This window comes from Fringilla coelebs (genome assembly GCF_963513975.1).
Source record: "Fringilla coelebs genome assembly, chromosome: 14".
In the NCBI taxonomy this organism is placed as follows: domain Eukaryota; kingdom Metazoa; phylum Chordata; class Aves; order Passeriformes; family Fringillidae; genus Fringilla; species Fringilla coelebs.
Genome location: NC_140040.1, coordinates 9,320,624 through 9,347,966, shown reverse-complemented (window position 1 = coordinate 9,347,966; position 27,343 = coordinate 9,320,624). Strand labels below are relative to the sequence as shown.

The window sequence follows — 27,343 nt, the reverse complement described above, 5'->3', positions numbered from 1 at the left end:
AATGGCTACTTCATTCCTGCAAAAGGAACCAATTAAAAACCCAGCACTAAAAGGAATTTTGAATGTATTGCTCTTGAATGAAACAATGTTTGAAGAAGGAAATGAATTTGTTTATGAGACACATTGTTGGCTTTGCTGAGTTTTACTACCACAGTTTTCCTCCAAGAGGAAATACATTATTAAACAAGAAAGAAGAAAGCCTATCAATCCCAGTAAAGCAGCCTAGTGCTAATGTCAGCAATGACTTGGCAAGGTTCTACCAGAATTTTATTTGGTATTCTTAATAATAAATCCTCCAGAGCTTCCAAAATCCAATTTACATCCAAATTTCTTCCAAAAGTTTGGGATTTTGCTGTGAGCTTATTACATGTTCTTACCTGATTATTTTTTTTAACTTGAATTCTTTAGGGTTTGGACTGGCCTTTATTTTGGGCATTTTACAGAGCCTATAATAACAGGAGCTGAACCCCACCAAAATACAAATAATAATTTCTTCAGCACCAAAATACAAATAATAATTTATTCAGAAACCTGACCTTTTCATGTACATTTTTGGAAGCTGCGTTATCAGGTAGATCTGCCAAGAAACAGAACCCAGAAAATAGGTCCTACAAACTGTATACCAGAATCAGAAAATTACACTGTATGATAATGAAATAGCACAGTTAAGGAAGCATCAGTACTGCTTTAGTGGTTCCTAAAAGTAAAAAAACCGAATTAGTGTGCCATCAGAGCTGTGCTGTTATAGCACAGAAACACAGCACAAAGCTTCCAGCACTTCTCTGTTCCTGGCCTCAGACTTGTTCCAGTAAGACTGTGCCCTGCTGCTGCCTCTGTAGCTCTGACCCATTTTCTCCTTCTCCCTGTAGGGTCTGCAACAAAGTTTTGCTGAGATCAACACAGAAGAGGGAAGAAAGAATGAGGATAAGAGAAAATAAGGAAAAGGATAAGATAAATAATAAGAGAGTCATTGGTGGTCAAAGTTAATTATTAATTGATTGAGAAAGAGAATACTGAAGTGCTGTCACTGCGCTGAACCCTGTTTGTGCCTCCTTACAGACACACAGATCAAGAGCTGCAGGGATGAAGCCCATAGGAAAGGGGAATGTTGAAGACAACTGCAGCAATTCTGTACCAAAAAAACCAAAAAAGCAGAAGACCTAGTCACTGACCTAGATATTGTAAAAGATGGGTGGTTTTGCTTTCAGTAGCCCTCTCCCTGGTGAAGTTATTGACCACACCAACTTCATTTGGTTCTATCTTATTTTTTCTCTTCTAGCCCTGTTAAATCAGCACATACTGGCATAATAACTATGTAAATTAGTATTCCTTCAATGTAGAGTTTTCCTTCCAATTTTGACCTAGGGTCTCCCAGACCACAGCTCTGATGAAGAAAAAAAATTATATAGGAAGAAGCTTCCTACTCTCAAACAACTCATCCTCCCAACCTCAAACTCCACCATGATTTCCTCCCTACTTGTTAAGTTATTGAAAGGGCTCCTGTGCTAACTGGAGCTCAGGGTCCAGCAAATACACTCACCTAGTCCTTCTTTACAGCCTTGGTTAGCTGCCAGCACACAGTCCTAACCAAGTAGTACCTACCCCTACCTTTTTTCTTTTTTTTTTTACTCTCTGGTAAAGAAAAACAAGACAAGAAAACAGGAGAAGCCATGTTTCTCTACTTCCTCTGGAAGTTTTGGGTCTAGCTCCACTCACTTGCATCAGACTGCCTCAGCTCAGAGCCCTTCCTTCTGCAATGTGTACGGAAGCTCAAGGCTGATCCTTGCCCAAACTAATATTTAACAACAGCCTGCCATTAATCTAAAAGCTTCTTTGAAGACTTAGTGAGTGAGGATGTACAACTTACTGTTCTGTGGTAATTTTGGTCCTTGACCACAAGGAGTTATACGCTTGGACACCAAGAGATTGCAGCATGAAATCTTCAGAAAGTGAGAGATACTTTTCTAGGTTGAGGATACATCTGAATATTCCATTTTCCCTTCAGAATGTCTCACAAAGAATATCTCATGGTGATTAATCTTCTGGTATCACTACTATTTCAGTACATAAACAAAAACTTAAGGTTTAGCTGGCCAAAGCAACATCATATTTTTAATTACATAATTTTATGTTTAGACATTTCTATGGTTATGTTTGCTGAGATGCAAGAAAATTACTTTGATTAAGAGCAGCTTGAAAACTAAGTAATCACAGCAAGGAAGGATGACTGCATGACTGCTGGTTACATCTCAGCTCATTTATTTGAAAGGAAGTAAGAAAACAACTGATTCTTCCAATCTATATCTAGCTTCAAAATGAGAATTTTCATTCCCCTTTCTTTTGCATCAAAGATTCCTCCCTGCAGAGGACAAGACACAACCAGACAAAATTTCTTACTAGCTTCAGCAGATCTGCATGGAATTAGTAGGTCACAAAAGTTTTAGTTCCTGGAAGTGGCAGAGACAGATGTCTGGGGTGCAAGAGGGTGGCTGTCAGAGGAATGTCAGGCAGAGGCTCGTTCTAATATCACTTCTTTTATTAATTTGTGCCACAGCAAAATCTTAACTAAAACATTATCTTAACAACATTTCCTAAACTTTGCTTACTTGGCTTTGCACCCAGAACTGACCCGTAGCACGGCTATTCACAGCTCTCAAGTAAACGCTTTAAATCAGCATATTTGCTGCACCATTAAGGAAGTTTGATCTTCCTCATTTTCAAAGCTGGTGTCTCTAATTTCTGTGGGAAACCACTGAGCCGTAGCCCTTTCGGAGCTCCGCAGGGTCTGGCTGGAAGCAGAGCCCCAAGCGCGGCTCGGCCCGGGCCCGGAGCGCTCCGCTCCCCGCGGGCTGCGGGCAGCGCATCCAGCAGATGGAGCTTCAGGGCAGCCCAAAGGCCGCGGGCTCTCCGCCGCTCCTGCCGCGCATCACCGAGCGCTGCTCTCACCTGCAGCCCCGCAGGAGCCGGGCGAGGCTTCCCGCGCAGCGCCGAGCGCTCGGAGCCCAGCGCCGGCGCGATTTTCCCTTTTAGCAGCCCGGCAAAGCGGGTCTGGAGAAAGGCGAGCCCTTCCCAGGGCAGCTGGTGCTCCTGCTCTGCGGGACTCCGGGAACGCACCCGGCTCCAGCCGCCCCTGCTCGGCTCCAGGAGCCGTGCGAGCGCCCGGCCAATTTAACGTGTGCCCGCCCAAAGCACCGGCCATGCAAGTTTGAGTTCACTTTGCTAAAGGTGCCCTGAAGCAATAATTCTTTTTTTTTTTTTTTAATATATCTTTTCTTTCTTTGCAAAACAAGGTAAATTCCTCATGAAACTATTTGTGCTTAGTCTGGAAATGGAGAAATGGAATTAGGAGTTGAGTTACAACAGGGAGATCCTGTCTTCTGCTATCCTGCAGTGTTTCCAGCTACATTAAATACAAGTTTATTTGAAGTTGCTTGCACCTTGTAAAGTTTTCCTCTGACTTTCAAAAAAACCTTTTAACTACAAAAGTTCGTTGTTCTTCATTTCACAGCCTCCTCCTCCAGTTCCTCTGCATTTGCTAATGTTCAGGCACTGGTTGTCTCCGGAAGGAATTTACTGTCTCCTACATTACTGGCCAACATTTTGGGCTTGCCTGCTTCTTTGAACACACATGCACACATGCACTGCACTCGAAAAACCTCATTTGCCCAGTGAAATGCGGTTTTTACAATGCAGCCTTCCCTGTGAATCCTTGAGCTGAGCAGCAGAGATAGATACAGGTAGATGTGAGAGCGCCCTGTGGGTCACCTGAGGTTTTCAGTGATAAATGGCTGTAGATGCACAAATTAACACAGAGGTGGCTAATTATAATTTTCTGCTTCCCACATAGAAAATGCAGCCCCTCCTTCACATCCCCCAACACTCCCCAGGGCTCTGCTAATTTGGAAATTCTTAGCCACTGTACCTAGAGAAGTCAAGTGTCCATAGTCCCTACCATATTTAGGACATAAAAGTTAACTTGTTTTACTTAGAGTTGCTTTTTTCCAAGTCCACCTTCCTTCAATTCAGCTTCTTGCTTCTAACCTTTCAGCTTATCAGCATTGATTTATTTAATATAAAGTAGTGAGGTTACCTTAGATCAATTATACCTTTTTTTCTCTGCAATTTCCAATGCTTAATACATCTGTTACTGCTCAGCCGCAGGGACAACTTGTCCAGCTGGATCCTAAATTATTTCAATCCTTAATTCAATTGTATTTTTGCCACAGCCCAGCCAATGAGCATAATTCTTTTATGGCTAAGAAGCCTCTTTAGAAATAATCCAATAGCCCATATTAAAATATAGGTCATTGTGAAAACTGCCAAGTGCCTGACTTGTCATAACTTTGAGGATAGGCTCTGAGTCTCCTTTGGCATTGCTGATTCTTTCAGTGCTCGGAGGCTTAATTTTAAAACAATCAGCTCAACAAAAACAATTTACTTAGAACTGTCCAAACTACTCAATGTTAGTTGGAAAGCTAAATTGCTACTTGGTGCTGCACTTGGATAAATGCTACAACTAAGGGCAACAGGAGGTTTCCAAGTACTAAATCAGTTCACAACTTGATGTGCCTGTTGCTATAGAACTGCAAAGGTTTTGGACAGTAAAAGCCAGCAAAATCCACTCAAACCTGTACATGAGGTGTAGACACCTGTAAGATGAATGTGTAAACTTTCATAAGGCAAAACATACAAAAGGGTCTTAAACTTTGGGGAGAAACTGCTTTTTGCTCTTCAACTAATATCCATCATGAGACTTGAATCCTCAAAAGTTTATATTTTTAGAGATTCACTTTCTTCTTAAGAGAAATAAATAATTGGTCTTTTTCAGTGTTTTAGAGGAGACTTTTTAATTAGCTACTGCATTTTTGTCTTTCTGTCTCAAAGACATGGAATCACAGCAACAAAAGCTTAAGGGAATGAGTTGCCTTAGGACCACTAACAGCCACAATGATCTTTCTCTCAAGTAACAGCAATGGGAAGCTCATTGCTTCTAGGCAGATTAGGTGAATCTAACTTTTTTATGTCCTTGTGGATGTCCAGCACCTGGCACAACAGAATTCTGATTTGGATATAGCCATAGTGTAAACCTTGGGCAACTGTAGTGTGAACCTCTGCTGGCACACATTCTCTTAGTGAAAAAGCAACTTTATTTAGCTTTATTGATTGTTTCTGAGTACTCTTAGAAAATGAGAATTCTCAAAAATGAGAAACAGAACTTAGATAAGTGAGGCTTTTATTTCCATATATCATTCTCACTGGCCACAGAGAGTTCTGTTTCTGTACCAAAGGAAGATATTTGATCCCAAATATTTGGCCCAGTAGAAAGCACCAAACATTAATAATTTAAATGTTTTCACTCTTTGTTTGGACTTTATTGTAATCAGTGAAATCAGCTGCTTTGCATTTGGAAAAAGAATTCATCCTATTGTGCCTCCAGATAGAGGTACATGATCCCTCTTAAGCTGAAGGAGGCTACATAAAGATTGGCTTTGAATGTTCAATGATCTGTATAGTATACAATAAACTTAGGATCAGAAGCCTGTATTAAGGTACTTATTTTTAGTTAAACAAGATATCAAGCTCATTCTCAGTCTTTTTTTGCAGCCTGCATAATTGGACATATTTTATTTGCTGTACAAGCAGCGATATCAGCAAGAGACTGGCAGCAAAAGAAAGGACAGGTCCTCCCAGCAAATAAGAACAGATTGCTTCTGGCTTTTTGTTTAGTCTTTTCAACAGAAGGAAAATAATTCCCAGTGCCTGGCCATCAGCAGTGCAGTTAAAAATCACCTTGGGATCATATGAAATTCAGCAAATTTTTATATCACTGGATATTTTGGGTCATCTCCAGTCTAGCTTTGGATCAAAGGTATCTTATTCAGGGTCTGCAGATGACAGAAATGATGAAGTATCTTACAAAAACCTTGATTTAGGCGGATGCAAATAATGCTATGACCACATGGAGCTCCCAAGTTAACACACTTTTCACCAATTCTACCCAGAGGTGTGTAAGCGCAGAAAACTCCCACATGCGAAACCAGCTTCCCAAAGGAAGACAGATTATTCTGGTGCCTTTTTCTCATAACTGCCTTTTATAAAAGCAAGGAAAATGGGGTAGATATTAATCTATCACGACTTTACAAAAGTAGTTGTTACAATGACATTTGTAATTGTTAGTCTGAGTAGAAGAGGTGGAGATAAATAGAATTGTTAAGACAGGAAAGGAACTGACTAAAGAGGATATAATACTATGTTGTGCTGTAAGGATAATTACAGGCTTGGAGTGAGATTACCCATCTTGAAAGATCTGTTAGCGGGAATGATTTTATTAAATATTTGCATTAATAATATGCACCCAAAAGTTTGTGTTTGCTAATGAAATTTGGAGATGATGAGGTTGGCAGGCAACATTTAATCAGTGAAGAAAAGGACTCACACAGGGAAAAAAAGGAAACCTAGCATAACAGAGATGGGATGGAAGCAAACAGAATAAAATGATAAACCTGGTCTTGAAGAATTAGAGAGGTGACAGAAAAGAATGACTAGCCTGTCTGTGGACATTTAGTACAGATGTGAAAACGGCAAGTGAGATCTCCTTCTCATTAAAATATTGGCTGGTAGTCCTGGGAATTATCACTATTTCACAAGGTTAGTAAGACTTCATCTAAAGTCTAGGCCATTTTTGCTCAAGAAAAGTTTAGTCCAACCAGAAAAGATTACACTGATATACAACCTGGTGAACCCAGAGGTAGGACTACAGCAGAGCCAACTGTACTGGTTCTCCTACTGTTCAAAGCAGAGACGAGGTCAGTGGGTGCCCTTGCACCCTTTGGACCCTGCACTTCTCTCTGGCACGAGCCAAGATAAGGGAGGAGTGCACCTCATGCAGTCAGACTGAAACTGGGAGTGCTCCCACTTCCACCCCACTTACATGCAGCTTTGCAAATCACTCTCATGCAGCTGTCTCTGAGACAGAATGAGCCTGGTGCTAAAGCAGGAGCTGGTGATCCAAAACAGGCAGCAAGAAAGAATATTCTGAAGCTGAAACTAAACTACGGTGTGAAATGTTCCAAAGGAGATGTAAATCTTTAAAAGACACTAAGTGCTAGTAAACTGGAAGGAGGTCAAAGGGAAGTGAAAAAGTTATGCCTATAGAGAAGGAGCACTGGGGTAATTATGAGGGATAAAAACTCCTGGACTTCAGTGTTGTCCTCTCCACATACACATAGTCTAGACATTAGAAAATTATAAAGATGCCATGGGACAGCTTGCTTGGGTGACGCTGATGGTCTCATGAAGGTGCTGGAGGTGGCAGACCCCAGGTAAAACATGCTTTGAAGGTGTGTATTTGTGACAATCTCAGGCAATTTGATAAGGAAGTTAAAAAAGCTGCTATCATGAGAAACAGGGAGAAGCCTTGTCTTCCCCTAGAACTTGGCATTCTTGCATGAACAGAATACCAAAATACTGTGAAGTGTTTCTGTAATATTTATTTTCAGTCTGAAGACAGTTTGTAACATGACAGACACTGTCAAAATGCAGGGTAGGACCAACCCAAACAAGCCCTTCTCAGTGAAAGAGATGCATTTCTTTAGCTCTAGGGAAGAGATACTATGACAGCAGCCTGCAAACAATAAAACACCGAAGTTTTAAACACTTAATAAATATTACATCTGGAATGGCATTGTGATTTTAGAGACACTGTGAAGCAAACCTGCCCAACCCACTCTTAAAAGTCCAAGAAGCTGGGCCTGATGTATCTCCTGTCATTAAAAGATGCCCAGTGTAGTCCATGGCATGGCATCCTTTACCTGCTAACCTAGAAAGATGGGCCCCCCTGCCAATGCCATGTTCCCATCACTGTGAAATCCTTTTACCATTGATTTAGTCAGAAGGCTTTGTTCCCAGTTCCTGCAGCAACTGGCTATTCCTCAAGTTTCTTCTATTACAGAACAACCAAACCTAACTTCATTCAACTTATGCACTTTGTTTGAAAAATGTTTAGTTTTTTTAGTGCTGGTGAGCCTCAAGGCCAGAATGAGTTTCTGTGGATTTACCAGGACATGAAATTAAGTACTTAATGCATATATCCATTGCCCCTTTTACTTTTTTCACTGTATCTTGGATTATAATAAGAAACTGATGCCCCAAGTCTTCAAATCTGAAACAACTTTGTCATACAAATCTACTCATTTAAAAAAAAAAATCCCAAACCACAAGTATTTAGTTCCCATTGCATTCACTGCTTTGACAGCTATAACTCTTTTTATTTTCCCATGAAATTTATTGTGATTCCTTTGGTTGAAACAGTGGTGGGGTTTTTTCTCAGTGACATTTACCTCAATTTACTTACAAAACAATTATATCCTCTCTCAGTTACTGTTTTGCTTGGCTTAACTGCCAAGCTCTTGCACCAAGTGTATCAGACCCTTCATGAGGCAAGATTGTTCCAGATGCACCAACAGTAAAGTGCAAGTTCCAGCATATTTGAACACTGTTTGTTTGGTACCACCCTTCTCAGAAGATGTTCCTAGGTTCATGGGAAGGACTGTAGGCAGTTCTGTAGGGTCAGTGGCAGAGGGCTGTGCTGCCAGCACTGGAGAATTCAAACCCTGCTGCCAACAAGAACAGTGAACCTTCACACCACCAGCAAATGGAGCTTGGAAAGCACACACAGAATTGTTGTTCTTTGGGGTTTTTTTCTTCCTAGATACTAAGGTGTGAGTGACAACCTCAGTTTACTGTTACAGCACACAGTATGTTCTCCCATACATGGCAAGGAATGACAGACAAGAATTTGAATAATTGATGACTAACCCAGCAATACCTGACTGTTTGCTGAAGTAAATCACAACCTCTTTCCCAGCCAACAGTGGCATATCACTAACACCCTGCCATCTTGCCTGGCCCCATTGAGGCTTCTAAATACAATATTCTCTTCTCTGACTTCAACTCTACCCACTGTCAGGCTACATTAGGCATAACAAGATCCAGACAGATTCAAGATTAAGCAACTTTTTCATAAAATCCAATTGAGGACTTTCTTACCTTGAGGGTGCAGCGGATATTACATTAACCAGATTGTGCACACTTTCCATGCAAGAACTAAAGGCATATATATATATGTGTGTGTGTGTGTGTGTGTATATATGTAGAGTGACTTAATTCTCTTAGGAAATAAGCGGGGGCTTTCTAGATTCCTCCCACCACAGACATCATGATCAAGCTCAGCTAATTGATACCTTGTGGGGAAAAGGGTGTTCCTTAGCAAGGTCCTATTTTTCCAGAAGCAATACAGGAGTGCCTCTGTCTAGCGTAGGAAGTCTGTGCAGATCATTAAGGCAGTAATAGTCACGTGGAGAGAGGGGAGCCAGGTTTAAAAAGCTCTTTACTGGCTAGGATACATCTTCAGCTCCCAGAGAGACTGCAGTCCCTGCGTGGTGGAACCAAGAAGGAGCAATCCCCCTTCAGTCATCTTCCCCCTCCCCATAGGTACCAGGGAATGGGACAGAGACACCCCCAGTGCTATCTGGTGAGTTTGTCAACACAGATGCCTTCAGGGCTGTGCAGCTGAGAGCAGAAGCTGCCTTGATGTCTGAAACAGAGTGTGTCCTTTATTTGCTATGGGAAAAGGGGGTGCAGACTCAAACTCAGGTGAGCTGGGCATATCTGGGGGCAGTGCATGGCACAGGGTCTGTATTTAGTGCATGTGATGGAGTGACTGATGGGTGGTGCAAGGAGGAGGCAGCAGCGCAGCTGCGCACGAGCATGATCCCGTGGGCTGCACTGCACAGGGAAACAGCAGCTGCTCAGAGGGCACCATGGGATAGTCACACAGACTTGCAGCACGTGTGGCATGGAGGGTCAAAAAGCAGAGAAAAAGTCTTGTGCGGTGTATTGGAAAGAGATGAGGACAGGAAATCACAGAGTAACCAAAAGGGAACACGTGAGCTGCATGGTCTAAGCACCTAAGTGCTCTGAAACAGGATAGCCACTGCTCAAACGCTTCACCCAAATGAAAGCTTTAGGATTCAAGTCAGAGTTTGGATGTCAGAGCTTGAACCAAGTGTTTTTTGTGAAGGCAAAAAATCTGTGTATTGTCACTAGCTGTCTTGCTAGCATCTTTTTAGTCTGTGGCCTAAAGAGAGATGGAGAGGATGCCAATATATGAACTTTAACTCTGAGGTGATATTCTTTTTCACATTCAAAGTTTTCAGACAAATATGGTGTTCTTTATGAACCCTGACTAGTGCCTCTTTATGTATTACAATATATGTACGAGTGTTTTATCAGCCCTAGCAGAATAAGTATGGTAGGCTGTTAACACCTCTGAGAATCCTCTGTGACTTGACCTGCTCTCACTGCTGCCAGGCAGAAGGGAAACTATTTAATACCGGGGAGGGAAAGCTGGTTTCTGTCATTGTGGACAAATTTTATTCCCTTAACTGACACGGAATGTAGAGTTACTATTCACAGCTGTAACAAGAAGAGTCCCTGAAAACCCCTTTCTGCAGCTGTATTTAGCCAACTTCTGGCACCAGTCACTGTTCTGCCAGATAATTCTTTGTCCATTTTACATGCAAAACACTGGGGTTCCATCTGGAATAGCAGCAAATAGCTAATGTCCCACAAATGCCTCAACCTGACTGCTGAATTCTACCAGCCTCATACTTGCCATGAAAGAAGAAGCTGGGCATCCATCAGCCCTGGTGTAGGAGCATTAACAGTGTCCAGCTCTGCCGTGCAGCCTGCATCCCACCGGGTTCTGATGTCAAAAGCCAAAAATTCTCCTGTTTAACTAAAGCCACACTAGCGGACAGGGGAGACCAGCCGAGAAAGCAGGGAAGCGGGCAATCCAAGCAGGCTCTACCTGTTGCCGGCTAAGGGCAATTTCAGCTGCCTGGACTAGGGATGCGTGTTTTGCCTGGCGGGAAGCAGCAGCTCCGAGCGCGCCGTAGCCTGCGGCAGGACGGAGCCGACCTGAGTAACTCGGCGGGGAACCAGGGGCGGTGCGGGGCTCCGGGCGGTGCGGGGCACCGGGGGCGGTGCGGGCTCCGGGCGGTGCGGGGCACCGGGGGCGGTGCGGGCTGCGGGCGGTGCGGGGCGCGGGTCGGAGCCGGGCGGCGGCCCCAGGTGCGGGCGCTCGCCGCGGCAGGAGGCGCGGGCAGCCCCGCTCCCCGGGGGCGCCCCGGCGGGCGCGGGCGCCGCGGTCCCCCCTCTCCCGCCTCATTTGCATGGCTCTTATTACGGCCGTGCCTCGCTCCCGCCGCGCTGACACCGCCGGGCTGAGCGCGGAGTCGCCTCCAGCGGGAAGCGCACTTCCGTTATCTGTGCGCCCGCGCCCCCTCCTCAGCTCGCTCTCTCTGGATGTTTAAGGCGAGGATGAACAAACAGGTCCAGCCCGAGCGCAAAGTGTCGGTGGTGGCCCCCTTGCCGGACCGCGCGGGGCCGCCGCCGCCGCCCAAGAAGGACGTGGAGCTGCTGCTGGTGAAGGAGCACAACGGGGTGCAGTACACCAGCAGCAGCCTCCTGCCCGCCGCCCCCGCGCCGCGCTACGGCACCCAGGACAGGGAGACCTGGGGCAAGAAGATCGACTTCCTCCTCTCCGTCATCGGCTTCGCCGTGGACCTGGCCAACGTCTGGCGATTTCCATACCTCTGCTACAAAAATGGAGGGGGTAAGAGAACCGCTTGCGAGGTCTTTTTCCCGGCCCCACACCCCCAAGCCGCACCGCCGCGATAGCGGCATCCCGCTGCTGTTGGCGGAGTTTCTGCGGGAAGCCGGGAGCCGGGGCTCGCCCCGCGGTGCCCGGGCGCGGAGCCGGTGGCCAAGGGAGGAGCGGCGGCACCGCCGCGCTCCCCGGCGCTCACCGCTCCTCCCGGGCAGGGGGACCCGCCGCGGCCCCCAGGGCACCGCGCAGCCCCTTCCCGGCAACGATTGCTCGCACACTCCTCGAAGTTTAACTTAGTTTTTCAGTACAGGCGTATTTGCCTTCTGCTGCCGCTCCAGGCTGCTTAACACTTTTTTTTCGTTCGCAAAAAATAGCACCAAGAGGAGGGAGGGGGGGGGGAAGGCCAAACCAGAAACACTCAAGCAGAAAAACAGCATCTAGAAGAGCTAGCTCCAGACCACTGATAGGTTTCGTGGGGGCAGTTTTAATGCAGGATTGTGATTTCTGCCCTCGGTTCTGCAGTGTGGGGGTTCTCCCCTCCTCCAAAGTAGGTAGGAGACTTGCTACAAACAGAACCTCACCTCCTGCACAGTTTGGCAATGACAGAAACAAAAAATTACACACAGTAACTATAGTTGGCTCAGATTGTCTGGCGTGTCTTCAGTAAGACCTTAACTCCATCATCCTCTTTCATATCCCTGAAGTACACCGTGTTGTCAGTGATGACTCCAGACTGTGATGGAGTAACACCATCTGCAAGCCGGGCAGGTGCCTGGGGTGCTCTCAAATCACACACAGAAAGAACAGACCCTGCCTGGCAGATGGAGAACTGTGTGTGAACGGTGAACCACACAGAGAGAACTGACAGAGAGAAAGCACATTCTGAAAGATATTTATGTATGGATATAGTGATAGTGTAGTTGCCTGTTGATAAAGGCTAATAGGTCACACTTGTAGCATAAAATAATTGCTTCCTCTGAAAATAGGAATGCAGGATGAATGGGAAAACCCCTATCAAATAACATGGAATTACACCTGTCCTTGGAACTTAATAGGATTTTGGTGCTAATGAAACAGTCGAGCTTGGTAGCTCCAAAACTTCTGAGAGGAGTCAGAAAATCTCTCTGCTCACCACCCAGACAGACTGAAGAAAGTAGTTAGTACTGAAAAATAACCTCCATCCTTATTTCGTTATGTCCAAAAATAGTCCTAGCCATTCACACTACAGCAGCACAATGCATCAGGAGCCCAGCAGGCTCCTGCTGGGTCAGGTGCAGGTGGGGCAGCATCATTCATACCACTCAGGACAGATGCACCACTGCCACATCTCCACATCATCTGGCAATTTTCAGGAAAAGAGATATATTGTCCTATCTCACATTACACAAGGTGACACCCAGAATGCCTGAACTCTTTTCTATTGTAATTTGGGTCACTTAATTTCCTAACCTGCTTCCTTCCTAATTCACTCCCAGCTCGGGCACAGAAGGTAAGTCTGCAACTCTTGAATTTTGTTTAGCCACCATGTATTATTTTATGCCAGTTCAGCTAGAAAAAACTGGGTCTTCATTAGCATCTTCTGATTCAAATACTTCCAAATGGCAGTGAAGAGAAAGCCAACAGCTACAAGAGGCACATTTCAGTGAAAAGTTTGCAGTAATTCTTCATATCATCAGAGGTAGAGAGGCCCTTTGCTACCAAAGTCTACAGAATGGCCAAGAATAGTTTACTGATACAGAGACCAAACATTCTGGTATCTTAAAATTTTTCCATCCATTGCCTCTTATGTTGGACATACATATCAGTTTTAGTCAGCAGAAACTCTTGTAAGAGTTTCAGGCTCTAGAAGAATTTTACTGAGTTTCAAGCCAACTCAGTCCCTTCTTTCTTTCAAACTGTGCTCAGGAGCTTGTTTGCTCTATGAGTAAATTTTCCTACAAGGCCAAAAAACATAAGGCAACAGGCAGAGCTGTGGGATATTGTTGGATTTTTTGAGACCTTCCAATCATAAATCGTGGATATTGTTAAATATCTCCCCTCCTGCCCCCCACTGCTATTGCATGAGGCAACCTTTCCAGCACTAACTTAACTTTTGCTGCCCCAAAAGGATAACACAATGGGTTTCATATAATTGCTATGTATGCCCATGCAAAAGTTGGTATGTGGATATAGACATGGGGGAAACTTAATTTCACTATCTTAGTAGTTTTTCTGGACTGCTGAACAAATTAAAGGGATGAAATCAGAAGTTGTTTTTATACTTGTCTAGACTTAACCTGTAAAAAAAATTACAGGATGCTCATACTAGGATTACAGTTTGCCTTTTGATATTTATAAGGAACTGCTAGGTCAAGAAGAAACCAACAGAAGAGATAAACTTGAATTGGATGGTATGCATAAAGTAAAGCAGTGGAAGGTAAAAGGTTTCCTTTCCTCTTCCTCCTGCAGTTTCTCCTTATTCTGAATGCCTCAGCAATTACTCAGGCTCAGTGACTTAACTAGAGCTGGCTTTGGACAGTCAGACCTGTGGGTTATGAACATGTTATCAGCCAATTGGTACAAAATACTTGGTGAAACAGAAGCACAAGCAGCTTACAGTGCCCTAAGTCCTGGCTCAGCACAGCTTGTACCACCTAACAAAAAGAAATTCTGCTATCCTACCTTCTGGTAGGATACACAACAAAGGTTCTACAAATGTTCTTAGAGTTTGAACAACAACATCAAGGACATGGAACTGGTAGAAAATGGCATATTCCTTTACATTAAAAAAAAAAAAAAAGTTAGGTGGTTGGCATGTGGACTATGTCCTAAAGCTAACTATGATTAATTCAAGATGCCTGCAGACACACTAAGGGCTTTGCATGTTTGTAAAAGTAGGTGGTTCTCAAGAAAGCATGGAAACTTACAAGAATTGAGAAGGAAAATATAAACACACACTGTATTCCCCCATTCAAAGTTGAATTTCACAAGGACATGGATGTATATACACCCCCTTCTTTTTACTAGCCAAGTCCTGGAGTTTCTTTCTTTGACAAACTCCAGGGAAATTTTCTAGAAAAAAAACAGACATGGAGGCTTTTGGGTTAGATCTGGAAGTTCTGCTAATACAAAACTCTGATAGTTTACTTTAGTGAGTTTTACTTACACAAGGCATACACCACCCAGTGGCAGCTATACAGACTTTTTTTGTTAGGTAACTTCAGAGACAGCACTGGTGATGGTAACAAAAAATAACATCGATATTTTAACAAGCTCCCAGTAACAAAAAGCTAGAGAGTAAGAAGCATCCAGCAGAACTAAGACACTGAATGAATAGCCAGAAACATCTGTGTTTTGGGAGTAGCCTGCTGAGAGACCCCAATGGGACTTCTGCATAAAGATAGATGGCAGAATGTAACCCTTCTGTAAACAACTGTAATTTTTGGAATCATTCTTCTGCTATTAAAAAAATCCCCAGTCTTTAGTAAGATCTAAAAATCTAGAGCATTTATTTTTCTATATCAGTTACCTACTTTCACAGGACTTAGCTGTCTTACAAGGGCAGACAGATCCAGTGAACGTATTGTAATGAAATGTGCCACAGAAGGCTTACAGGACAGTTTAGTATGAACAGACTGGGGGAGTTCTTGCCCTCACTGACTTCTTGGAAGCAGGATATGTCCAGTGTGTGCTCCAAAGTATTTATCAGGTGATATGGTAGACTCTGAACAGATGGGGAAAATCTGCAAGCTCCCACTAAGTAGATATGGCAACGCTCCAAAAGGGGGAATTCTCAAACATCACCTTGTCAGTGCAGCTGAGAAAAAGACCACAACTTAGATGTATTTGACTGCTGCTTGCAGCACAGAGGAAAGGCACTGTTTGCAGCAGATGGAATACTTTTTGTGCAGTGCATTTGTCAGAGTTGCAAAGGAGCAGGGCTTGTCACTGGAGAAATCATCAACTATGGTCATTTCTACTGGCTAATCTTACAAGAGCTATATCCTTGTTATAACCTTTCTGGCAAGAGCACTTTTTTAAAAAATTATTTTTAAGGAAAAGATTCCCTAGCTGTTTTACTCTCTCTGTAAGTGGTCAACATCAATGTAGGCCAAAGAATTCTTTATAACACAATCAACATTTTAATTGCTCCCCAGCTCTACAACAGTCTATGGTGAATTAAAGAAGAAGACTACTATTAAAATTATACTCTCATCAAATTCACCAGGGAAAGATTTACCCTGATATTTGGATTACATCTGAAATTTTACTGATGCCAAATGAAGTTGAGTAATGCCTACTATGATTAACTGATGTGCTCACAGTGGGGGAGGATGATGCTCAGTCTTAGTTAACAAGCTATTGTAGTTTTTGTGCAAGACGTTTTCAGTATTAATGTTCATTTTTGTTTCCTCTTCCCTCATAGTCATAGGCAGAATTAATATTTCCCACTGAAATTTGGGGAAAAGGAATTTGCCACCATAAAGTATATCTTTTGTGAGCCAAAGTATTCGCAAGGTCAGTCATGTTCAGACTACTCATTAGGAAGCACGTAATTGTCGGATTAGTCACTGGAGACTTACTGTATCATAAGAATCAGATTAAGTTTTTAATGAATTTAAGAATAGCGGCAGATAAATATTTTAACATTACTTTAGCCATCATAATGCACACTTTAAATCTCCCTTGCAGCATTATTTTAAAGTGTTTTTAGACCACAGTATTTCCAGAAGAAATTGTTTACTTCACCAGTTTGCCAGCAATCAAAACACTATAGAAGTATCTTACAATTTAACCTAACGCTCCCTGTCCTACTCATAGCTCCATCAGCTGTAATGCAGGACTGAGCAATCCACAGCACAGGTACCAAAGACAGCAAAAACCACATCCAAATATCCCTGAACGGGCCCAGCACAAAGCCAGGAGCCCAGAGCTGTCACACTTCAAGAAGGACACGGTGGAGCTGCCACCTCCCACAGGGCTGGGAGCCTGGCCACCACACACTCCACTGAGAGCAAGCTCTGCTGCTGACAGCTCCACCTTGTCTTTCTACTGCACTCTGCCTCCTCAAGTTTGCAAAGTGTCTGCCACCAAATTTAATCACTATTTTGGGGAAGAATATAACCTGGCACTTTGCAGTTCAAAGGTGGACGACCTTTGCCTTACAATATCAGAGTTTATACTTCAAAATAGCATTGATGATGATAATAATAAATCAACTTTGAAGTAATCTTACTGCAAAGCCTACGCCAAGAGTTTGACTCATCAGTCAATCAAAGCTCAGATGCAAATCTAGTGATTTTGGTTTCCTAAAAAAGGGGTTTTCAATTCCCATTAGCACATCAAACCACTGACCTCAGATAGGTTAAACTGTTATGCTGATCTCTTCACCATGAGCTCTGGGTTCTCAGCCATAGTGTGACATTAGGGACAACACTCAGCTGTGTGGGGTGGCAGATCCAGAGTCAGTGTCCAGCTCACAGATGCTGTCTTCCCTTTCCCACTCCATCTCTTCTCTTTCCCTTCTTTGATCAGCCACTAATCACCTGGTGCATGCAGGGCATGGATTCACACAGGCTCTTCAGCACTGGAGCTCACTTTTACCAGCTGCTTCTCTGAAATTCCCTGTTCTGCTCTGCTTGTCTTGTTGGCTTCACAAAATAAATCTTCAGAACAGGAATTTCTGCAGGGTTATAAGCTACTGCATCATACACCTACTACACATGAAGTATTAAGAATAACTGAGAGGAAAGGACGGAATTTCTCACCCAAATCTTTCATCAGTTGCAAACTTCTTGTTTCTGACTCTGAGGTATGATACCATGAAGTTGTGTGTAAATGGCACACTATATAGCCCCTCAGCTAAATGCCTGTCTGTGCAGAGATGTTATTTGTCCCTGAACAATTCTAGCAACTCCTAGCTTGACAAGTTTACAAAGGTCTAGAGATACACTTGCATAGAAAGATTCTAGATGAGATCCATAATGTTTAGCTTGATGTTACACATTTGAGGACCATCCTGTGGCTGCACAGGGCAAATATTGGGAACTGATCTATAGGGTGCTCCAATCAATTACCAAAACTGATTTTCCAGCTGACAATAAAAGAGCTGGTGTGGACCAGCTGACAAAAGCAAAGATACATCTTTCCAAGTACAGTGGATGCACATTTTGATTACCACTTGGAGTGCTTTATTCTAAACTAAGAGACAGAAAAGACTTCAAGAGCTGGACTTAGTTCTGTTTTTAAAAATTTAAAATCCCTGCTTAAGATCTTCCCATCCCCTGCCTCCTCCCCAAGCCCTCTTCATTCCTGTACACCCTTCTCAATTCTGCCAAGGAACAGAAGTCCTGAAATACCCCTAGTAAACCATTTCTGCACAAGTAAATTCTGCAAGTCACATTAGGGAGACATCAAAGCTGATATTAACTCCTACTGAAACAAATACAGGACTTTCTTACAGTTTGACATGGAGACTTGGGTTTGGGTAGTCACTCAAGCTGAAATAGCAAAAGACCTGAGCTTCATGTGTCTGCTTTCTCACTCATATCATCCTAAGCTTTGGGAGAAATAGAAAAGAGAAAGGCCAGCTTAGGAGTGTAGCAGCCAAGAACCCTTCTTTACTGAAGAAACCAAAATATCTCTAAAGAGACTGAGACGTGGTTTGGGGGCAGAATTTCATTTTCATTTTTAGGCAAAATACCACAAACCTGTCTGTCAGTTCAGTGAATACATGAATATAGCTCCAGCAGTCTAAATATGTTATTTCCAGACAGATACTTCTTCCCCATGCTTAGACCAATATGAAACAGAATGTTAATACAAGTACTTACACATAAGATCAGGAGGAACATACATCTTTAGTGAGAGTTCAGATATGCTGTGAGGGCAATGGTGGATTAAAATCAGTCCATAAATTACTGAACATCTTGCACTGTGTTAAAATGGAAATGAATGGTTTAAAGAATTTTGAGAACTTCTGAAGAGTTCTCAAACATCAAATAGCCCATGTCTTAATTTTTGCTATGTCTGATGGTAAGCAAATCAGCAACTCACAGTTGTAAAGACTTAGTCCCAGTTTAACCAATATTTAAGAACTGTAGTATGGTTCTCTGATATCAGTCTGCACTGTAAACTCCATAGCATTTACATACATTGCAGTTATTGCATGAAGTTTTTAGACACTGTTTTGCCTAACTGCTCTGAACGTTATTACAAAATAGTAAACCACAACCAAATAAGTCTATACTTGGAGATACAGTTATACTAAAGTATTGTAATGTAGAAGTCAAGACACAAATTTAAATGATGCATCTTTGTAAAACAGTTCTGGATCTTTCACTACTATCACACTCTTAGTACTTTCCATTTTCTTTGTATGTATAGAATCATAGAATTATTTGGGTTGGAAGGGACCTAAAGGATTTTCCAACCCCCCTGGAATCTTGCATCTGACTATCAACTTCTTGACTTGAAATGTGGCAACAAGAAAAAAATCATTATTATTGTTGTTCCTGTTATCACCATCATTAAAGTTGAAATAAATGATATTAAGGACAAATCCACTGTCCCAAACCATTTTCAATGAAGAGTATGTAAGGAATCCAGGAATATCACGCGGTTTTAAACCTTGAGTTTTCCTTTCTCAAGGCTTTTGGTGAAAAAGCATCCATGTTAGCAGCCCATTACCCATGTCTTACAACCTGTGATTGCCTCCTCCAACTGCAGCTCCTCAATCACCTGCTTTCCTTCTCCCTACCTTCCTATTAAGTCTTGAACCTTTGATGGAAAGGTTTAATCCTAATTGTGCAGCTCTTATATACTGGTGCCAAGTCAGAACAGTTTCAAATGCGAGGCTTCATTGACATTCAAAACTTGGTTTCCTACAGATGGATATCTGAGTCCTTCAGGAAATCAGCACCAAAAGTGCCTAGATCCCCAGTGCTGTTGAGTAATTCCTGTTCTCATGGAAATTCTGGGTAACTGTAGTATAATTCAGCATCTAAATTTCTGTATAGATTTAACATAATTAATTTTAGCCACAGAGCTTATGAAACCATTAATCCATAAAAAAGGGAAAAGGGGGTGAGAGGCGTGGAAGGAAAACAGTTGATTTCCTTGCCTTGTGACGTATTCTTCAACAAAACCATAGGAAAGAACCTCTAAACTACTTATGAAAACTATCCTTTGTTTTATTTTCACTCCTCCTTTCCCCTATTCTCTATTCAAACAAGTTTTGCAATCTTTCCTGAAGCATGACAAAGGTGACAGCACAGAGCAGCACTTTGGGGACCAGGGTTTACCATTCAGAAGCAGAAACTGTCACCAGGGAGGTCTGGCTGTGTAAGCCACGTCCTTCTCTACACTCATATTCATCTAAAGCACACTACCAACTTTCCAGTGAGCAGAATTCTGTGATAACACATTACCAAGCAAAATTAAGGCAGGACTGGGTAGGCAGTTGTCTGTTGTCAGTCCATAAATGTTTTTTTATTACAAATATTCTGACTGCTGGTATGTAGTAAGACAAGCTGCCCTTATTATACAATAAGTCTTTTTATAGAAGATGGTAATTTCTCCAGTGCTCCTACTCCTTAAGGCTTTATGAACAAAACCACTCACTTCCAAAAGCACAAGTGGTTGCAGAAGCTGTGTTCTTAATGCAGGTATTAACTGATTGCTACAGTTTGGCTATTATAATTGTCTAAGAATATATGTTAGGTGTCCAAAATAGGATCCAACCCTCCCAGACAGGTGGTGTTAGACCACACAGACATGAAGTCTTTCTTAGAATGCTTTGTTATAAGCTGCTTCCCTAGAACAAACTCAGCATCAGAAGAGCAGCACTGCTTTGATCCCGCCTCACTGAAGTACGCAAGAATTGTGATTTCAACAGCAGAAGAATATCACTCCTTTGCAGTCTTTATTTCAGAGCTGGAGAAAGTTATTGCAGGATTTCCAAGCTCTGGGTGCCCTGTCTTGCTGCAGCACTCTTGCTAGTCTGAGAAACAGCTTTTGTGGCACTGATGTAGGGGAAGGATTGTGGCTGGACAATTGCACAGCATCCATCTTCACTAAAGCCTGCAGGACTGTGGGACTGAGCTGATTTTCTGGCCCAAGAGCAGCATGGAAGAATGAACCCTCTGCAACTGCCTCATTGACCATCCAAACCACTCTTTCCTTGGGCCCAGTGTATGTACTGAAAAAAACATCTGAGTACTGTGCATCTTGTTTTTGTCCAGCTATTTTTAATTTATTCTGCACCTCCTAACCTATGTGGGTATGTGTGCACAGCACTCTTCACTGACATTTTAATTTCTATTTTTCTTTTCTGTGATGAAAGTCCTCTTGCAATGTCTATCCTCCTGAAACATGCCAAGGGTGACAGCACGTTACTTGCCCTTAAGATTCATACCTCGAGGGAAAGTATGATACTGATTCCAGTCAAATTCCTGTTAAATAAAAAAAGAGGAATTTGACTGGACTTTTTCTGGCACAGCACTCTCTACAGAGCAATGGGAAGCGTTTCTCAGACCACAAGGTGGAGCAGTAGATCCTCACAGGTCTTGGGAGATCCCCACCTGATAATCAATGTCACAACATTTGTGGGAAAAAATAATCTCTGTCATGGTGGCTCATTACTTCTAAATACAGAGCTGCCCACTAATAACAAATATTATTAGCAGACTGTTCTTGGATTTCCCACTTTATTTTATTTATTAGGATATTATAGGTGTGGCAGCTTTTAGCGGTGCCTAATTCACGTGTAGGACCTCGCTTGTCAGCCTGGCCACAGTGACAGCAAGGACACAATCCATTGACAACAAGAGGTTAGCCCTGAATGCACCTTTTTTTTTTAAGAGAGTGCAACAATAAAACAGAGATACAGTCTCTTCTCCCCAAGGATTGATACGGGAGGAAACAATTTCTCAAATCCTAAATTTAGAAGGTGTTCCAAATACCCTCAAATGCCTTTGGGGAAAGAACCTAGGTCCACACAGACTTTTGTGGATACATTCTAAAATTGAAAGATTTCTTCTTTCTTCTTCGATGTTAATGTAACCCACATTTCAGGAGGTCTCGGCATCTTTCCTTCTTGGCAGAGGAATCCTTATTTCACAACGCAGTAATTTCACAATTAAGAATATTGTACTTACTATGATATTAGAGAGTTCAAGGCCAAATGTTACCAAAACATCAAGTTGCAGCTCAGAAGCCACTCTCAGAAGTGGCTTGACTCTTCATCAGCATGCAGGGCTGTATCTGCCTACTGATGTGCGGTAAGGCTGATGCTTGAAGAAAGCTCCCAAGCTCTGCCCTCTAATTGAGGGGAAATTGGAGCTGTTCAAGTCAGCTTAGTTCTACCATTTACCACAAAACTAAGGAATAGTTTGTGCTGTGCTTTGTCTCCTTTCAGAAGAGAAATTCAGATGTGTAAATGAGATTATGAGACAGGTGTTAGTGAGAGCAAGGACAGTCCAGGACTTTGTTTTGGGAAGAGTTTGATCATTGGCTTCTTTTCTACAGCTTGTTTCTCATGTATGTATGGCTGTACAGCCTTAGTTAAAATCAATAGATTCTAAACCACATGGGAGGAATCCTGACCCAGCTGAAGTCAATGGGTGATTTTTTTCCATTGACGTCACCAGAGCCAGGATTTAAACCCAAATAACAGACGTCTCTCTCTTAAGGGCTCCTAAGTAGACAGAATTTCCAAACTAAGAATTATGTGAGAAGAAAACCACAGTAAAGTAACAAAAAACTATTTAGACTAAACTGATATACAAGACTTCCACCAAGTAGTAACTGATATTCACTCAGTACTATAGCTCAGTACTTTACCTAAAAAGCAAACTGGCAGGATTACATAGATGATGGTGATTATTACACAAAATACATTTACTCTGTGAGAGTTGGACTATGACCTCAGCATTCCCCTATGCCGGCCTCAAGCAATAAAAAAAGTTCTATTTTAAGAAGTGCCTTTTACTCTCACAGTTTCATAGGGACAAATGATTTAGGCAAGAATCTCTTTCTAGCTTTCAAGGCTGAAAAGAAAAGCTGGGGACGTACGAAGTAAATTCAAAACTAAAAGCAAGCAGGCAAATAAAAGGATTGGAGTAGAAGATCATGCATTTAAAGTATTCGGGGACCTACTTCATGGTTTTTGAACTTTTGAAATTGGTAGCTATAAGAATACAGATACTCTCTGCCATAAGTTACTGTCTTGACTTTACCCTAACAGAAATAGCCAGAAAGCAGCTACCAGGGTCTTCCTAAACCGCCAGTTAATCCTTCATTGGCTCATACAAAAGCTCATGACAAAACCACTGAGTTTCACCCTAAATTATGAGATTTTGAGATCTTCAAGATCACCTATATGTTTCCTACTAAATACCATTTTACAGTCACGATGTATTATGTGTTTAAAGCGGTTTAGAAATACAAAAATGAAAAATCACTGTGTGACAAGTTGAAAACACCAGACTCAACCACAATGATTTATCATAAGGTCTGAGTAATCAGTGAACAAAACTGCCCTGCAATCTGCCCAAGCAAAAGTTTGCACTGTGATGAAACAAGAAGGATTTTGCTTCAAACTGTTAATAGCCCTCTGCTTCATCTTGGCAGGGAGCTATGATGGGCCCTGGGGTAATTTTCACATTCTTCCATGGCATTTCAAGCTAGAAGGCCCTGTGCAGAATGGCAGTGACAAAGCACGTACTGGACAGCTTGGACTGAGGGGGAAATTGCATTGCTTGAAGCCTATTAGGAAAACAGTCCACTCTAAGAACAAGCATAAGGCTCAAGTTGCAAACTTAAAGAAAAACTTTTGTCTTATTAATTTCCACAGAAGAAGCTGAGTAGCTGGAGGATGGAAAATGGAAGAAGGGTGTTGCTAGCCAGAACAGGTAGATTTGTGCACTGTTGTGATTTTATACTGGTCTAAAAAAGACTCAAGCAAATTGATGTCAAGAGAAGTTCTTACAGTCCTCCTGCTGCAGGAAGGATGATACTGACAGGTTTCACTTTGTGCTCACAATGCCCAAATTCTCAGAGACCCCACCTAATGGCTGGCACACAGAATATTACCGGCACTGCCCTGTGCCAAATACAGGTTTTTCTCAAAAGGAAAAGTTTTCTGTGAAGAACTCAGTGACAGTTTTTGTGAAATTCCTGTGTTCAGTGGTAACAGAAAGGTACAAAGTAAAGAAATTACCATTGCCCAGGCCTTCCAAAATATTAGCACAACCCAACAGTAACTATAATCTTTGATAAGAGTACAGTTTTAATTTTTCTAGGCAATTATGCAAACAGTAGCCATGACTGTAATGGTAAATTTGGCAATATCATTCTTAATAGCACCACACACAGCCATTAAAATTTACAAATAAATTAAAATGGTGCAGCATTTGTCTTCGCTAAGAAAATATTCTTCATGGCTAGATAACATACTATCATAAACATAATATTCATTTCAAATATGTCTGATATCTGTACTTCATTATCTAGAAAGCATGTCTAAGAAATATCAGAAAACTGCATATAGTGGGTTTTAAGAAAATATGGAGAATGGCATTAGAGGGTATGTAACTTTTTGCCTTCTGCTGTAAATCCCTGTTTAAACCTGCATTATATGTAATTTACAGTACAGTTATTCTGCTTCCTTTAGTGGAGTCAGAAAGAACAGTCATCCTGCAGGCTTCTTTTCTAATGACTGAGAGCAAAAGTTAGATTTACTAGAATTCTTATAGATAGGAGTGTTGGCTGTCTCACACTTCTGTAATAGAAATAACCCTTTACTGAGAGGAAGAATTTAGGGGATTCTGTTAGGCAAAAGTTTGTAAAGATTAAGATAGTACAGAAAGTATAACACCAATAAAAATTAATCTCTAATGAGGATTGGAAGGAAAAGAACTGTTTTGCTTTAGTCTTTGAGTCCAAACATTGAAGTTACAACTTAGAATTGGATTAATCACTAAATGGTGTAAGGCAAGTTTTTAAGAGTATCACAGATTGTTGTGCTTGATTCTTCTTTAGCAGAATGTCAAGGGATTTTCCTCCTATTGGTTTGTACATTAATCTTCTTGAAAGCTGCTTGGCACTTGTCTGGAGTTGATTTAAGATGTCTTGGGCACTTTGTTTTACCCTGGCACAGTTATGAATCTCATGCTGCCTAAAATGGGTACTGCATCCTCCCTAGAGGGTACTTGGCTTGGAGGCTGCTGGCTGGTTTTTATTTTGACAACGTGCAAGAGAAAAGCAGTCTTTAAGAGCAACACCCTCCATCCCAGATTGCTGAGAACCAGGAACTGCCCTGCTACAGGCACAGCACAAAGCACATCTCACACAGGGGCAATCCTGAGAGTGTTAGAGAGAGTAGGAAGCAAGGACCAGCCAATACTGCCTAAATGAGGGGCTCCACTTCAGAGGAATCATCCCAGGTTCTTTTTTATTAAGGTGGAAAAACAGTTCAGGGATTGGCATTCCTGACACATTAAAAGCATAGCTCAGAAAGCAGGTATCATAACTTAATATAGGTACCAAAATTGACTGCACAGCTCTTCAACCTGCCAATGCCAAAAAGTACCTGCAGGGTGGCAATTTCAGATAGAAAAGCAGATACCACTATTGCACTGCAGTTAATTAGTTTAGTTCACTCCATCTCTATAGATTATAAAAAGAAGGCCAACACTTGATTCAAAACAGAAACACAAACAAAACAAAAAACCCTAAAACAAAACAACACAACACCAAAAACCCTCCAAAATAAAACAACCAAATAGCAAAGGATCTGTCTGGTATCTTCCAATCAGGTATGTAGGTTTTTCTGTCTGAAACTCTGGCCTGTGCTAGACAGCAAGTTAGATCAAAGTATCTCACAAGCCATTCTGGCATCAAGTTCAGATTAATCCATGAATTTTGGAAACATTCATTTTAGTTTACGGCTGACTGAGGAAAAGAAAACCCAACACAAATGAACATACAAGTTCTCTTAGAAGATGAGAAAACTATGACTAACAGTCTGTATCTGAACCAAAGTAGAACTTTAGTTGCCAAAATCTCCCTGGCACCAACTCTCCCTACATTTAAGAGACAGCTAAGCTGATGAAGTAGTATTTCCTTTTGTGTACATGATTATGTTCCCCATATCACAGAAAATATCTTTTCAGGACTTAACAGTTCAAGGAAAACTTATCACACGAGGTTATGCTGTTATGGATCTCCTGCTGGAATCTAGGAAAACCTGCTTATCTTGATCCATAAGCTCACAGAAAATACCTTCTGATATCTCAATTCAAAAGTATTTTTTAGCCATGGATGTTCTGCCACCAATAAATCAGGGTACATTTTGACAGGCACCTTGCTCTTGTACATCTGAAGTACAGCCTACACCTCACCTGGGTGGTTTTGTTGATGTGCAATTGCAGGTGAATATATCCTTGTGTCACCCCTAATAGCTGCAATGTTAGAGAAAAAAAGCACTAATGAAACATTCCTATTAATTAAATGCAAGAATAGTATTTTCCCCTCTTAATTTAATATCTCTTAAGCTTCCAGTCATGTCTGTTATGAAGCAGCTGTGTTCTCCAGGGAGGCATCTGCATGCTGACCCAGTAGTCCAGTACTACACATCTCCCCTGACCAGGACCTTTTGAAGAGTTTGTGAACTATAAAAATAGTTCACAAAAACTATAAAAAAAACTAAAAAGTTTGCTGGGTTTGGTCCCAACAGTGTTATCTGTCCAGGAAAGGATACCACCACTTCTACAACCCCTGCTCTATTGAGCATGAGCAACAGGGATGGCATAAATAACAGAACAATCTACAAGCTGGCTCCACAGTCCACTCACTTACTCTCTCATTTCTTGTTTAAGCCAGCCATGTAGTTAAAAGAGAAAAAGGCACAAAATCAAGATGGTGGATTTGGGCAGCAGTGTTAGTAGCTAGGCTTTCATGTTGTTACAAACTCCAAGTATTTACTTACCAAACTACAGATAAAACTCATCTTATTGCCTTGATCTAGAAACAAAAGATCCAACCCCAGTAGTACCTCTGCTGTAGAGGCACAATGGTAAAAGCTATCACTGCAACCCATGAAGCAGATCTTTGGACTTTCTGTGGTCACACTCATGGCAAATGATGGGAATTGCTCTTTTCCTAAGCCAGCCACAGTGAGTGTTGTGAAGGTCAGCAGCAGGAAGCCCCTGCACATCTCCAGAACTCCCACTGCCACACTGTCCATCTTGGATCAACCTGATTTATATTCTTTCATACCCACCATGTCTCTTCACTTATTCCTTAATTTCCTACCAAAAAACACACGCCAGAGTTCTGTTCTTGTATGTGCCTGCAATTATCTTTAAACTACACATTGTTGTAAATGTGAACATTTCATTAATTTATGTAAATAGGACCTTGGCCAATGACTTGGCTGTTATTAATGAATGAATCATGCTGCTCTGAGTGGCTGGATATATTTAGCTCTCATTAATTTGTTCAGAATAGCTACTAATGGGTTTCTTTAGCTCATGACTCTTGCAACAAAAGGCAAAAGGATGATTGGATTTGTGAGGGGAGGGCCTAGGTAACCCTTTCAATTACTGATCAGTGACCACCTTCTAAATACACTGCACTTCAAGTTACTTCAAGTGATTTTAAGGCAGTAGCAGGTTAACAGCTCAAGACAAA

General features: G+C 42.0%; 1 protein-coding gene across 1 annotated transcript in view; it reads left to right on the top strand.

The window, feature by feature from the left end:
* Nucleotides 1-9,502: 9,502 nt before the first annotated feature.
* SLC6A2 (solute carrier family 6 member 2) overlaps nt 9,503-27,343 on the top strand; it is a gene marked incomplete at its 5' end in the record, with an annotated part of 54,770 nt that continues 36,929 nt past the window's right edge. Inside the window, 2 exons of the mRNA XM_084215286.1 lie at nt 9,503-9,532; nt 11,377-11,677. Of these exons, the coding sequence (XP_084071412.1) occupies nt 9,503-9,532; nt 11,377-11,677 (331 nt within the window). The remainder of the gene's footprint in view (nt 9,533-11,376; nt 11,678-27,343) is intronic.